Source organism: Nipponia nippon, unplaced genomic scaffold (assembly GCF_047370975.1).
Source record: "Nipponia nippon isolate SJK-2023a ecotype South Korea unplaced genomic scaffold, ASM4737097v1 scaffold_13, whole genome shotgun sequence".
Classification (NCBI taxonomy): domain Eukaryota; kingdom Metazoa; phylum Chordata; class Aves; order Pelecaniformes; family Threskiornithidae; genus Nipponia; species Nipponia nippon.
Window position 1 is genome coordinate 521,775 of NW_028262324.1, and position 15,649 is coordinate 537,423.

Genomic DNA, 15,649 nt, shown 5'->3' on the forward strand with positions numbered 1-15,649 from the left:
CTCCAGCTGAGCCTCTCACCTTGGCTTCTGGCTGGACCTTGGCTGTTAAGTAGCTTGTCTCTTGGACAGGTCCCTTCAATGTATGTTATAGCCCACCAACCTTATCTTAATTGAGCAATTAATTTTTTTTCTTCTTTACTTTTGTTCCATATAGACACTTTTTCATATAAAAGCATTTAAAGAGTAACATGCCTAGTGCTGTCTGCCTCTTCTTGCACAGGCCCAAGCATAACTCCAGCTCTTCATGATGCCTTTGTGCTTCCCTGGGCTACCAAGAACAAGAGGGGAAGGAAGAGGAGTAAGCGTGGACCTGTGCAGGCACTGTATGCAGAGTCAGTACCACTGCTTAAATCTGTAGGTATTATGTAGACTAGACTGGCTGTTGAACGGAGGTGGGAAGAGGGGAATTTCCCGCCACAGGACTGCACAACCATTGCAGCAGTCCTCCAGCCCAGGAAGTTGTTTTCAGGCTTTCTGGTGTGGCTGGTCCCCACGCTGTGCTCGCTGTTGTCATCATGGATTATTTCATCTGTGCATGTACTGCAGCACAGCAGTCCAGGACCCTGCAGGAGGCAGCAGCATTTGCCCTAACGAGGCTAACATCACCTCCTCCCCATGTGTTTTTGGCTGACCTGTGTCTTTTTTTCCGCAGTCCTCACAGAAGAGAGTGTTATTTCCTGTTTGTCTCAGAGAAAACACAAATAAAAAGAACTCCTGCTGGAAATGGCTTACAGAACCATATGCTGTTGATGATGCAATGTGGTAATGACCATGTTGTGGGCATAAGTGAGGGCTGGGAAGCAGAGGGCTCTCTGGCTGTAAAGGCAGTCAGGGTCGGGGCTCCTCGATGCCTTTGCAGCCATTTGGCTGCATGTTGGCATGGGTGCCCTGTGCCCCGGCACAGCGTGGCTCTGGGCCGAGGCACCAGCGGGATGGGGCTGCTCTCAGATGAGCCCTGCATGGGCCAGTTGTGTGGTTTATTCCTGAACAAGCAGGGTGTAACTGCAAACTTTCTCATGTCAGCCTAAATCCTTCACAAAGCTTTGGCTGAATGTTCTTTCTTGCCAAAATCTACAGCTTACATGAGTCGATCTAGGAGATCAGTAGCCATGAAGCAACTACTCTACCCATCCAGGTCTGTAGTTCAAAATACAAAGACAGTCTTGAAATGATTTCGTATTTTAATCCAACTAATTAATTTTCATTATGAATTTGTTCATATGAACAAAATGAATTGTTCACTACAAAGTGATAAAACTGTCTTAAGCCAACTTAACCCTCATCCATCACTTCTGCAATGTGCACATTTAGTGCAGCTAAATGCTTGGAGTGTTTGCATTCAGAGGAAAGTTGTATTTGGAAAATAACGGCTAGAATTCAGTCTGTCTCTGTCAACCTCTCTTCTGCCTCATCCAAGCTAGATTTTCCCAAATACTGTTGTCTTTTGTTACAGTCAGAGATGTTAGAGCATCTTCTCTGCATATTTGCATTCAGCTCTCTCCAAAGAGAAGGTGTCTGCCAGAGATACCGGCTTTGACAAAACCGACTCCCCATCAAAGCACCTAATTGAGGTAGAAGGCTGCTGTGAGTGGTCTGATTCTGCAAGTAGTTCAAAATCTAACATTTCTCCCTCTGACAGCTTTTGTGACAGCACAGAAAGAAGCATGCAGCATATGTAGCTGCAGAGCAAGGTGAAGGGAGCCTATGCCATCATTTGTCCCACAGGAGACTTATTTGAATCGTTGAGGGCTGTCCTGGATGATGGATGGCTTGCTTTCACCAAACACCAGGAAGGGACAGCAGGGACCAGGTAACAGCCTGTGAGGAGCCTGGGGCTGGCCCTTAGCAGGCACCTCTGTCTTCTCTTACAGTACTCAGGGGAACAGTGGGGTACAAACGTAACCATGCCATACACATGCCTCATGGGATTCACTCAAATCTGCTGGGCCAGTGTGATTTCCCATGCCTTTCCAGTTCTATGCAGAGAGCAAAGCTGTCTGCATCCAGAGGGCAGAGCTGTCCCAGCAGCAGCCGGAGCCTGCTCTCCTGCGGGAACAGCCCGCAGCTCTGCCCCAGTGGGATGGGGCTCTCCTGCTGCCTGCACTTTTCAAGCACCTTCCCAGGCTGCAGAAGTCATGATCGCTCGTCTTCAGTCCCAGATGGGAAATGAAGAAGCATGCTACACCGGGAGGTCAGAGATCCATGGAGAATGGCAAGCCTGTAAGGTAAGTTGTGCAAGAGGACCTGGTGTGAGGGCATGTGTTTCCAAAGCAGTGGACTGCTCGAGCCGGTAAGCTCACTGCCTGGTGTGCAGGCATCAAAAGGAGCCCTTGGCTCAAGCCGGCTGCTCAAGGACCTCCTGCAAAAGGCCGCTCCTTCCCGGTAAGACGGAGCACTGTAACGCAGTGCTCTGAGGGCAGGGTTGCAATGTTGCGCTCCACAAACCTCATTTTTCTGTATCAAAGCCGATGATTCACTTGTGTCTTTCTGGGGCTCTCATGAAAGTGGAAGGAAGGGTTGAAAGGGGCACTCTTCTTATTTCATCTGCATGTTGAAAAACACTTTCCACATCATCACCGCACATCCATTGTATTGGCCATTCACTGAGAAGCGTAAGGGGGACAGTGCCGATGACTGCGCAAAAAAGGGCAGCACTGAGGTTGGCTGCTCTGTTTTCGCAAGGCAGAAAGCTGCTAGATGGTTCATGGCTGAGGGGCGCAGGCTGGGAGTGAAAGGACCATATACCCGCTCAGCAGCTCCACTGAATGGGAAAGACTCTGCTCATCTTCAGCACAAACCCCTGTTTCTGCCTCAGCTGTGCCCTGCGCTGGGTGCAGCAGCCGGCAGCACTGGCTCTTTCTGTGCAAATAAGGGTGGCTCCATATCTTCCAGCTGAGGAAACAGACTGCATCAAATTCCTTTTTCTTTTATAAAACCATGCCTTTTCTTCAGTAAATGTTTACTTGTTTAGTATTTACTTTCTTTGTGTTCACTTCCTAGTAAGTATTAATGGAAACTAAAGCAACGAATGCTAAGCATGCCTGAAAGTATAGCTACGTATTAGAGGTGTGCGGTGGAAGTAATGGGAAATGTGAGAATGTAACTGATGGACAGCATTTTTTCACTTTTTTTTTTTTTTTCTGAAAAAGCTCCAAGTAGGACAACAACACTAGGGTTACAATAAAGGATGGAAGAAAATCTTTACAAGACACCTGGGGTATTGTCTCGATGCAGAAGAGCAGGCCGAGGAAGTAGCCAAAATATCCAGGTTAAAGCTATACATATATATGTATATGTACATAAATGGTTATGATTATAGGTATGTTAAATATGATATATATTCATGATCTATGACTTAGATACATTATATATACAATATATAGTGAACTGATGTAATATGGATATATTATTAACTGGATGCATGGTCCCAGAGCCCGAGTAGTTTGGGCTGGAGCTTTAGGCTGGAAATATGCTCAATGTGTGTAAAATAATTAGTGAATTAAAACACGAATGATAGAAGACAGCCTATAAGAGAATGCATGGTGCAGTGTAGTAAGGAACTGATCAAATGCTTATAAAACAGACCCCTAGCTTACGGTCGAGCTCCTGCAGCTCAGCCATCGGTGTGCTCCTCAGTCACAGCAGAACACTTGCTTGCCTACAGGACACCTGCGTGACAAATCTCGTGTCTAATCAAGCTGGGCAGGAGCAGTCCCGCTCCTCACAGGGCTCGGAGCTGGCTCGGAAGCAGGCAGTTGTGGGCAGCGGTTGCTTTCCGGGCGTGCAGGGTGGGACGATGCTCCAGGGTCTGCCCAGCTGGCTGCCGGCAGCGGGCAGGGGCAGAGGAAGACTGGGGAGGAGCAGCTGGACGCAGGTGGGACGATGAACTTCTCCGTGAGGCCCAAGGTCAAGATGACCCCCACCTCTGGCTGTTCACTATCCAAATGCATGGAGCTTCACGTCAAGAGAAAATGTGAAAGGTTTTCAAGACGCCAGCTGAAGCCTTTGCATTGCTGTTTACTACGGAACAGCTTCAGGCTATTCCTGTCTGAGATTTTTCTTTATGGGGAATGAGTCAGCCAGAAAATCTGTTTCAAACTGAAGCAGAAGAAATCTTAAGATAAATTGCTCATAAGAAGAAATTGCTAGCACTAGATCATACTCGCTCCTGTGTTGTAGACTAAACAAGAAATTAGTCACCTACCTGCTTATGTAACCATAAAACGAAACGCCCTTGATATGAGAGGAATGGGACACGGCCAATGCGATTCCCCTTTTTAGAAAGGATTTGGGGAACTACAGACCATTGAGTTTAGTGTCTCTATCAGGCAAATGTACAGAAGCTATATCAAAGAGTGTAATTGATGGAAATATGGAAAAAATATGGTAAAGTAGTGATGAGTCATGATGATTTCATAGAGGGGAAAGTGCTTCACTGGTGAAGCAGAGAGGCTGGAGGTCCCCAACAAGTGAGGGCAGGGCTCCATCTGGGGCCCTGGAGACAGAGCAGAGCGCCTGGCCGGGGCGTGGCGAGGCCAGGGCTGAACCCCGTCCCCTCCTGCTGCCCGGGCCACCGCGCCTGGCAGCTGTGCTCACCGCTGCTTGGCAGGGGCGGTGGGCAGCAGCGCCCCGGGTGCCCCGGCTGTGCTGCTGGGGAGAAGTGCGAGGGGCTGAGACGGGGTGCAAGGAGCGGTGCCCCCCTGCCTGCAGCTCTCTGTACCGCGTCACTGGATGGGGAGAAACCGGTGACTCCAGACCAAACCCTCTCAGCTGAGATTTGAAAAGGAGCCATGAATTTTGAAAGGAGCTTTTCAGAGAAAGAGTTGAAAACTGTGGTTTTGCTTCCCCATTCTCAGTTGAGTTTAAGTAATATCTCGTCCCAGTTACTGCTGCATGCACTGTAAACCCCAACAGGGCTTCTCAGAGAATGTAACTAGTGGACCAGAGTTAACAGCCCAATTAGTGGGTGGATGGCATTCTCTAGCATGCAAAAAGGCCTTAAATTTAAAACAAGCCTTGTGTTTTTGTTTTTTGAATGCCAATAGCCTTTCTCTGACGTTGTCCTTTCTTTGAGAGCTGTGGTTCCGAACGTGGATGAAGACTGTTTGCTGAGCGCTGCTGTCTTCTACCTGGTCAGCCAGGCTTGTGTTTCGGAAGCACGCCATAAAATCCTCATTGGTGAAAGGATGAAAAACACAGCTTGAAAGGATGAAAAACACAGCTAGCACGAGCTGGTACTGCAAAACCGTGATTACAAGCTGTTTTAAACTCAACTGACAGCTGTGGGCAAAGGGAATCCCCACCTCATACCGACCCCAGTTTTCTGTTTCTAATCCCCTGGCCCAGCCTCTTTTCTCCCAGCACACATGGTCCTTGCCTGGACTCCCTTTGGGGTTATTGTCCCCACGAACACGCTCCTGGGAATCTGGCATTTAGTTCTGGCTTTCCTGGTCCATGGGCAGCGTGCCTGTGTTTTGCACAGCACAAGCACCGAAGGCTGCCCCGGTAACAGCGGCTGGTCACCCAGCTGGCTCGGAGCCCTGCGCGGGGCCTCCTGGCCAGACGCAGGCTTGAGCTCTCCTTGGCACGGCTGGGGTTGGGTGGGCGCCTCTCACTCAGCCCCCGGGCCTGGCCCCGAGCCCTGGCCGTGTGCGGGTGGTTTGCACCCCACGGGGTCGGGGCTGCCCAGCAGACCTGCAAACCACAGTCCCCGAGCTTGCCTTTTCTTCTGGTTTCATTTTCTTTCTGTTTGCATTTAAGCTTTAATTATTAAGTTCACCTCATATTAAACAATTTTTTCATGCATACACTTTTCTACATATTTATGTTCTGCAAATAAAAAATATATAAAAGTGCATCTGTATCTGTATAAAATATTTATACATATTTGTACAGCTTTGCATATGTAGATATAGGTTTGTAGAGATAAATATCTCTATATCTAGCAGGTCATGTAACTGCCACGATGGAGCCCGCCACCCCATAGCCTGCATGGCCGTCATCCTCTACCACCTGCCCTGGGCTTGTGTGCGCTGCCCCAGTGCAGGTGCTCAGTACGGCCCCGGAAGAAAGGTGCTCCAGCTCTGTGGGGAATCGATTAAAATAGCCTTTACTGGAGGGAACACAAGATGGAAAAAGAGGGTAGCAGAGACAGGCTCGTGCCCCTGCCATTGTGGGCTTTAGGGTCTTATAGTCTTTTCCCTGAAGTAAACATTGCATTCATCATTTCTTCAGTTGAGCAGAAGGCTGTTTAATGAAAACACGCTGCTTCACTTCAAGATAAAGACAAGGACAGGCCGGTGGCGTCATCGCCGGGTGCCGAGTGGGAGCTGCCTACAGGCCTCTCCGGTGCAATTGGCTGGTGAAGCCCATCCTGTGGCCAGGGGCTGTGTGCAGCCTGGCGCAGGCCTGAATGGCGAGCTCCCCCGTGGCACGCACAGCCCAGCCGGGCCTGCACCCCGCGGGCCAGCGCTTGCGTGGGTGACCGGCCCCTCGATGCCCGCAGTCTCCCGTCAGGATCAATGTGGGTGCCCGGGTGGGGGATCCTCCAGCGTGCCCCAGGAGCAGTCCCTCTGTGGCTTGGCTTTGGAGAGGGAACCCTGGGGGGACAGGAAAGGAAGGGACAGCGATCTTAACTGGTTTTATACATAAATACAGGCAACATGACAATGGTAAGGTGCATGAGCCCTGTGATGACACCCAGAACCAAGCAGGGCAAACAGCAGCGAGCTGGGGAGGCAGCGCACAGGCAGCAGCAGGCAGCCCCGAGGCCGTTCTCAGCGGGTTTGAAAACCACACGTGAGCGCAAAGGAAAAGAGCAGAAGGGCGGCTCGGCAGGGGCTGCTGCAGATAAACTCTGAGTTCCCTTCCTCTGCCGCTGTCAAGCTTAATGTAGGAGACTGGGAGGAGTGTTTGCACCTCTGGTATAGCAGGCAAAGGGCCAAGAGGCAGGTGGGCTCGGCAAGCGGAGTTTGGGGGACGGGGTTCCGTCACCCAGCTCTGTGCAGTTTTAGTTGCATCACGTCTCTGTGCGTGGGGTTGTTGGCTCTCTGAGCCTCTGCTCGCGCACCAGACTCCCTTTCCACTCAGGCTGCTCAGTCCCTGCTGCACGTACCACCCCAGCAGCCTCACTGACGCCTCTCCAGAGCACGTCTTTTTTTTTATTAGGCACCAGAGATTCAAGGTACTGTGAAGGGTTGTGTCCTGCAAGGGCCCCCTCGCCCCTCGGGGGCAGAGCAGATTTACAGTAAAAGCACTGAGCAAATCTTTGCTGTAAAACTCTTGCCCCTCGCTGTCAGCAGCCCCCTGGGCACAGGGCGTGTAGGACAGACATCTCGCTGCAAGACAGGCGTACGGTGTGCACTGTGACACCTGGCATTTCTCCAACGGATGGCAACAGAAGGGGTTAAAAATCTCTTGGCAGGCTGTTGTTTGTTTGGGCTGACCTTTTCCTGCTGCGCTGAGCAAGGAGCAGCGCAGGTGAAGGCCAATGCCATGGAAGGGGTATGGAGACCCGGCCCCTGCGGAGCGGCCGGGAAGGGATCTGTAAGACTGGGCCGACCTCCCCAGCAACGCGCCTGCCAAAGCGGTTTGCAGGGATCAGAGTCTCGCAGATGAGGGGAGCGCGGCATGCCCGCCGCGGGGGACACGTGGTGAGCCGTGCGGTGCGCGCAGGCCGACGGCCACGCCGCTGCCCACGGCCCCTCGCCGGGCGCTCGCAGGACCCCGCGCCCTCGCACCCTCCCTCAAGCGTGCCGGCCGCCATCGCGCGCAAGGCGACGCCTGGCGTGGCCGCTGCTCCCCGCGCTGCCTTTCCCACCGGCTGCGTCTGAACACAGGGACCCCGTAACCCCGGGCCTCGGAGCCCGCGGAGGACTTCAGTCAGCGCCGAGGGAGAGGGGAGGCGGCAAATGAGAGCGGGAGGGGAACGAAGCAGGCTGGGAGGGAACCGCATGGCCCGCGGCCCCCAGAAAGGGCAAAGGGCCGGTGCCGCTGACGCCTGCCCCGCCGGCACCTGCCCCGCGAGGGCCAGCCTCGGCGGCCGCCCGGGAACCACCGGAACCCGAGGGCAGGACCAGGCCCAGCCTGGGCACCGGCAGAGACCCCCGACCTCCTCGGGCCCTCGGCAGCGGCCGCCGCAGGGACGGCGGGACGGGCGCGCTGCCGCTCTCGGCCCCCGGCGCGGCAGGGCTCGGGCTGGAGAAGGCCCGGCTCCGTCCCGTGGAGGCGGCGTCAGCTCCAAACGTGCCCAGGCTGCTGCCCCGGGCCCTGTGCGGGGCCACGGTGAGCCCTGACGGGGCCCTGCCCGGCACCCAGAGGAGGGGGACGGGAAAGCGAAGGCGACCCAGGGGCCGAGAAGGGCGCGCGGGGGAGGAGGGCGCGGCCCCTTTAAGAGGAAGAGCGCGGCGGCGGCGGCAGGCGCGGCCGCGGCCGCCCCGCGCAGGCGCGCAGCCTTCCCCCGCGACTTATTCGGCGCTGCCGGCGGCAGGGGCTGCTTCCCTGGGTGGGGAGCCATGCTGCAGCGCGGCCGCACGCATGCGCAGGGTGCTGCGGGGCCCGGCCGCCCGCCGTGCACTTTGTGGCGCTGCCGGAAGCGGCCGCGGGGAGCGGGGCCGAGCGGAGCGGGGCAGTGCGGCGCGGCGCGGCGTCTCCCCTGTGTCGCCTCGGCCGCCGCGGGCACCATGGAGCCGGCGGCCTGAGGGCGGAGCGGCTGGGCCCGCCCCGACATGCCCGCCGGGCCCTTCGGCGCAGGTAAGGCGGCCCGGGCCCTCCCGTGGTGGCGCTGCCCGCGTCCGGCCCGCTCCTGCCGCCGGCGGGGCCTGTGGTGGCGGGGCGCCGCCCGGGAGCCTCCGCCGCGCTGACCTCTGCGCTGCCCGCCGCGGGGCCGGGCGCGGCCGGGCCGGAGCGGGCGCGGGGCGCGCTTGCCCCCGGGGCTTTCCGCGGTCGTCGCGGGCAGCGGCCGGCGGCCTGGCCGGCGCCGCGGAGCCGCCGTAGGGCGGGCGGGAGCGGGCCTCGGGGCACCCCCCGCACCGGCCCGCGGCCCTGGCGGCCTTTTCGGCCTGGGCCCCGGCCCCGGCCCCGGCCCTGGGGACCGGTTTTGAGCCGCGTTTCGCGTCCCCGACGCGAGTGGGAGGCGTCGCCCGCGGCCGGCGAGCTCCGGTCCCCCTGCGCCGGGCCCGCGGGCGGGAGCGCGGCCTGACGCGGAGAAAAGTTTTTGCCGCTGTTTCCCTGCAGGCTTCCTTCCAAGTAAACCGGTGGTGCCTGCGTTCCTGGCTGCAGGTCTCCTGGGCTTTGCCGTCATTCTGCTTTCCCTTGCTTATTTTTCGTCTCATTTGGCCCTTAGGGCCTGCGGGCGGTGGGTCAGGTTGCCTTTGGAAAGCGGTGAACAGCAGCAAAAAGCACAGCAAGGCTTGTTCCCTGGCATGAGGGGACTGTCGCCTTCAGGAGAGCCCTTCTTGGCTGTGCAGTTTGTAGAGCTGCAGAAAGAACTGGACTGAGGAAGAAGCGTGAATGTAAAATAAACCCACGAGTGAAAATTATTCTTGGTCTGGGTCAGGGAAATGCACTGTTTTGCGGTGGAATTTGCTATGTGTTTTTTGGTATGAGTGAGGGATGTGAAAGCTCCTTAAATTCTCAGATGACCTGCCTGGAAGATAATTTTCTTAACACCGCTTTTAGAGGCAAGAATGATAGTGAGAAGCGAAGTAGTACTGATGTCTGAGTAATGAAGCTTGAAAGCAGAGTAATAACCAAAACATACAAGAGCAACTGATGTTTTTGCTTTCTTATGGCTCTGTTAATCTTCAGATGTTACAGTCTGCAATCTTTAGGCAGCTTTCTTCGCTGTGGCAGGTGCCCTGCTCCCTGCTCTGGGACGGTTCGTGTCCAGGGCCGCTCTCGGGAACCAGAACGGCTGAAGTCAGTGGGCAGGGAGCGCTGGGGAGAGTGCGACCCAAGCATTTAAGGCTTAAATCGCACCTTATGTTGGAGACCCAGCCTTCCCTGTGTCAGGTTAATGTCTTGACTTCTGCTGCAGTTGGGTGATAAAATCAGACAAATTCATTTTCCCTGGGCAAGAGGAGCTGTGATTCTCTTCTCTTCTACTCAGTGGCACTGTGGCTGAATGGCCTGGGAAAGGATGACACGAGTTCCTGTTTTTTGTGGCCTGATCTCTTCCTGCCTTGAATCTAGACTTTTTTTTTTTTCACTTATTAAATGAATAATCCTGACATGAGTAATCCTGACATGCATCTCCATTTATTCTTTAACAAAATACTGAGTTAACAAAATACTGAGTTAACAAAATACTAACTTTCTGTTAGTGTTTCTCTCAGGTGGGTCTTCTGTTTGGCTCTTGCCTTTTTTTATTTTTTGCCTGCTATCTGCTCTGTCCTTTACACATGGTGCGTGCCTAGCCTGTCCGTTGGATGGGCTCCAAAGGTGAGCTGCCCAGAGCGGTCTGCACTGTTTCGGTCCTGGTGGGCTTAATAAGAGAGGTGCTGAGCTGGTCTTGGCAAGACTGTAGTCACTCTCTCCAGCAGGAACTTGGAGGGCAGAGGGGCAGCAGTGTCAGGGTGGGCAAGTGGGCACGTGGCAGTTGTCCGCGCTCAGGACGTTGTAGGCTGCAGCTGGCTTGAAAAATTGCTCATAAACCTCTTTGGTATGTGATCCAGGGTTGTAGCAAGAGGGCTTTCTGACAGTAACTGTTGCCTCTAGAGAGCAGATGTCAGTACTATTGGTGTAGTAAGGATGGTGTTAGAGGGATTACTTGTTTTCTGTGAAATACTTATAAAGTATATCTAATATCCCAGAACTCTATGCTGTGGACTCTTTATGTTGATGCTTCTCTGGTTTAGGCTCTATTAGGTCTTCAGTCTTCCTTGGACATCTCTCTGCTGATGGTCTTTGTATCTACTGTGTTAATAACAATTGCCTCTGTTGAATTTTCAGCTCAGGCTCTGCTTTTTTGGCTCTGATAAAACCCAAGAAGCATCCATTTTTGGGACAGCTTGTCTTTGTGCTTGAAATCTTTTTGTACTGTAGGCAGACATTTCATTTTACATATGAAGCTGCTGAGTACGAAGGGCTAAATGTTCATGTTTGCCCCCAACGCTCCCCTCACTCTGCACAGGCTTTCTGAGGAACCGCTTTGTACACCAATATTGGTCCCCTCGCCTCTCCCCTGCACACACTCCAAAAACCCCACCTCTGCTTTGGGCTCTGAGCTCCTGCATATTCCTTCAAAGCAATTGCAGAATGTGGGTCTGTTACTTCGGTAATTCTTACCATCTAACTCTTCTGATCCAGGAGTTTAAATACTTTGGCTGCAGCTGTTCATATTAAGTCTTCGGGGGCTGGAAATAGAACTTAAATATCTTTATTTTTGGAGTCTTATGGGCTCATTAGAAAGTTCTTTCATGCTCACCACCTTCTACAGTGTTTATGAACTGAGGATCTTTGGTCTTAAATGCCGAAACATCAATTTTCAGTGGTTTATATGGTGATAGCTACTAAAATTCCTAAGCTGAAATGGATCTGGAGGGAATATTTTGAAACCCAAGTTATTTATCACTCTAAGGAATATTGGTATTATGCTCAGTTTCATAGTAGATGGTTAATATTTTAACTTCATGTCTCTCAGTTGTTCTGCCAGTGTTAATACTGACGATTTCTTTCCAGATCTCTCTTGTCTGTGAGAATTTGGGGATGTCTTATTTCAAGGTTTACTTCAAGGTTTTATTTATTCTTCACCCCTTCTCTTAATTAGGTTGCCTGTCATTCTGAGAGTCCTTAGTGATTTGAACCTCAATAAGACACATGTTTATGTGAAATATGAATATTCAGCTGCACGAAACTTAGGAGATGTTATTTGGGCCAGTGAGAATGCTTTTTTGAAGCTGAAATGCAGAAGCATTGCAAAAACAGAAGTAAAAATCAGGGTATGTTGTTTGCATGGTGTGACGGTCGCTTTTTTTTTCAATTTGCTGTTGCTGTTTACATATTTTGTGATAAATACAGCTCCTTCTGAGGGAGTGAGTCCTGCTTCTAGGAAGCGTTAGGTGCCTTTTGTGTAAAGCAAGTTATAGAACTGTCAGTATGTTGAATCTATCAAAACAGAACACCGTAACAGATACAATTGTGTGGGGAGACTTACCAGCCTTTTTAAACTTGCGTCCCGTTATAAGCAGCTGCAGAGTAGATGGGTTTAGCTATACCCCAGTCCTAACAGATGGCACCAATTTCCTATTCCAATGGCAGCTGAAGTGGAGTCTTAATGAAAAGTGACTTCTAGTCCTTGCAAATAAAAACCTTCTTACTTTAAATGTAGGGGGCAAATAAATCAATACCCTAGGAAATGCCGCCTCAAAAGGATTCCACATGTGAAGCAATTACTTGTTTCAGTATTCCTTGTATATTGATATGACTAATAGAAGATTTCTTTTATGGCAAGACCAAAGGAAGTCTTGAATGTTAGTAAGATACAGATTTGACCATTAAATTTATGTATGAAGGTCAAGCAGCAGTCTGGGTGTATGTGGCACCAGAGGTTTTGGTTACTCTGTCCTGCTGCTAAACCTCTTTTAACCCTGGCGTATTATATCTATCCTTTATCTGTTACAGATGTCAATCCTCTCAGAAGTGTGGAAGGGTCACCCAAAACAGCTTTGCATCTTCACTTCAGCACGGCAGGGAGCCGCACGAAGGCAGGCGCTTGCATCCTCCCATTGCCTTGCCTAGGGCAATGAGGGTTTTCCCAAATGCAGCAGGATTTGGGAATCCTTTTCCTCTGATGGCTTTTGTCTTCTAGATGAGAAAGCTCCTACACAGGCGCTGCCTACAATTTGCTTGTGCTGTGCAACACTGCCATGCTTCTGAGAACCCTGTTCTGGTGTAAGGGCAGCCACAGTAAGTGTGCTTGCAGTTATCAGCATGCTGATAAGCTCCTGCCATGAGCTGTTAACTGCCAGTCCTTCAGCTGGAGTGTGGCAATGGAAAGTACATGCTGCTTTATCAGTTGAAATCAGTTTACTTAAACCAACGCTCCTCAAATGGTGTTACGTGCTTCTGTAATGAACTCGAGTGTCAAATGGGAGGGATGGAGAGTGCCTTTGCCCTTCCCTTGCAGTGAGCAGCAAAGCTGGGCGAAGGGGCACGCTGCTCTGGGGGCAGAGGCAGTGCTGTGGGCCTGAGAGGGGAAGGGGAAAGCTTGCAAAGTGGATGATATTTCACTTCTGTCCCTTCTTCCACTCCAAACACAAGCTGGAGACTAAGGCAGTGTTCAGCTGGGACAGAAAGGGGAAGATGAAAAGGCCCAGTGGCTATAGCATATGAAGAAAGAGGAAAAGGTAGTGGTAGGGAAACCCATATAATAAGTTAAGCAGTGACTGAAGCCGTCACTAAGGATTGTGGGTCATGTTCATTTGGGGTTTTTTGTTTGTTCTTTTGTTGTGACTTCCCCGTGTCCCAAGAGCTAGTGTCTTGGAATTGTTGTTTTCCTCGAAGCCGAAGGGTTTTGACTGCAGTGGCACGCGCATTCCCCCTGCCATGGCCCCCAGAGGAGAGAAAATGCCTAAAGGATGGAGAGGATATGCTTCCTGCAGGCTGCGGCTGCTCTGATTAATTTGCTGTCAGATGAGCACACGTGATTGCTGCCTTAAACCAGGAAGGATGTAGTTTGGAAAACCAAGATTTTGCTGCCTTACCTTTCCTTCTCCCTTGAAGGGAATCATCAGGCGTCTTACGTAGGTTTTGGGTGTAAATAAACACTTGGGGAAGTCAGCTAAATAGGCAGACCTGTTTAAATGGTGGCTTGTCCCTAGGAAGGTGTATTTCCAGGCCTAGTCTCTTGTTTGGTTTTGGGCCAAGGAATGTCTAAGGGAGGCATTCAAAACATTCCTTGTGTAACTAACTGGATTCCAAAATGTGCCAGCTAAGTGTAGTTGGCGAACGATCCTCGGGGTGCCGTTCATGACAGCTTAAGCTGATCTAAGCTGTGGCTGTTGAACACGCCTTGCTTTTCTCCTGTGCCAACCCTGTTTTCCTTTTTTTTTTATTGTTCCCGTGGTTGGCTGGTTCAGATAACTAACAAAAGACTGCCGATGTTGGTGGGAGAGGAGGAAAGAGGGAGATAGCGCAGTCCCGATTCTGACGGCTTAGGCTGCTGTGGTATCACCTGCTTAAGCAGCAGTTTTAGTGTTGTCGTGAGTGGGTACAAAAGCCTGCTACTGCCAGAAGGGATGGATGGATGCTTCTGCCACCCCTCTCAGCCACGTGTGCTCGCTGCTCTTTTGTGTTGGCACAGATGTTCATCTCAACTGAGTTAGATCAGATCTTGATCCAGCTAAAAACTGTCTCAGCTGACAAAACATTTGTGTTGGCTTAACTTTCTGAATGTTTTGATGTGTAGATCAAAACTGGCAGCTCATGGCGGATCTCCTTGAGCTGCCCAGTACTGCCCGGTGAGACTGGACGGCAGTCCTGTGACTAGGTGCTGGCCTCGTCACACCGTGCCTGCCTGTGGCCTGGGGCTGCTTGCTCTGGCCGGGCTCCCAAGCTTGTTTCTGTACAGCAGGTAGGTGCTGTGTATGTGCTGATGCTGCAGCACGATCCACTGCTCTCGGGGCAGAAGGGTGTACCCTGCCGTGCTTCTGGGCAAATGCTGGCTGAGAGTGACTGTGGAAGCATAGCTTAACTTTTGCTGCTTCTAATCCGCCTCTCTTGGTTGCGGTTTCACAACAATGCCAAAAAAAACCCCTCAAAACCCACCACTGCAAAAACATGGTTAGTTCACTGGCAGCTTGAGTCCCTGAGCTGGCTTTATCTGCAGTAAGGGAGAATGCACATGTGCAGTTGTGCTGGGAGCGTTGTTGAAAGAACTCTGTGCTTCTCCTGTCTGGTTCAGAGAGTGCTATCTGGGAAATTTTCTAGTGGCTTTTCTGTCCTGAACCTTTGGGACAAATCTAGCTTAGGGAGTGACTGTGACTGTATATTGACTTTACAAGGATTTGAAATGCATTAGGGCATACCTAATTAAGTTTAAGTGTCTCAAATGGGCTGCTAGTCCCTAACTAGCTGGTCCCCTACTGTAGTCCCCTACTGTAATCTTCTAAAAAAAGAAGCCAAGCTCACAGCAATAATAAAAAAAAAATATTAAGGTTGAAAAACAGCTGTTGGAATCTCTTCTAGGTCTTCAAATGTATGACATGGACACACGCATCTTGTATTTTCAAGGGTCTGTATCATGGCAAACAACCTCAGTTTTGGTAACTCATGTCATAGACGTTTCTACTAACTATGTCTTTTTTTTCCTTCCTTACCCCCCCAGGTTTTATTTGGATTGTTGCATAGAGGCACTATGTACTCAGAGTGGAGATCCTTGCATCTTGTCATTCAAAATGATCAGGGTAATACCAGTGTACTTCACAGCTATCCTGAAAACGTGGGGAGAGAAGTGGCAAATGCAGTGGTGCGTCCTCTTGCACAAGCTTTAATTACATCATCTGTTGGAAGTGAGAGTTTACTAAAAACAGACAAAGAAGTAAGTGCATTTCCTTAGAGATCGTAGTTTCCTTCATGCTCGAGTGGCAACTTAATGATTTTCTATAGCCTCTTTTATTTCTTTCTCTTTAATAGTCCAAGTTTTATGAAG

At 51.4% G+C, this 15,649-nt stretch overlaps 1 protein-coding gene across 5 annotated transcripts in view; it reads left to right on the forward strand.

Moving 5' to 3' along the window:
* Positions 1–8,493: 8,493 nt before the first annotated feature.
* RALGAPB (Ral GTPase activating protein non-catalytic subunit beta) overlaps positions 8,494–15,649 on the forward strand; it is a 64,852-nt gene continuing 57,696 nt past the window's right edge. For 2 of the 5 annotated variants that reach the window (XM_087749482.1, XM_087749483.1), the window contains exons 1-2: positions 8,494–8,751; positions 15,326–15,538. In XM_087749482.1, the coding sequence (XP_087605608.1) occupies positions 8,536–8,751; positions 15,326–15,538 (429 nt within the window). In that variant the 5' untranslated portion in view covers positions 8,494–8,535. Of the gene's footprint in view, positions 8,752–11,767; positions 11,940–12,621; positions 12,907–15,325; positions 15,539–15,649 lie in introns of all 5 variants that reach the window. The other 3 variants (XM_087749484.1, XM_087749486.1, XM_087749487.1) reach the window with 2 other exon arrangements.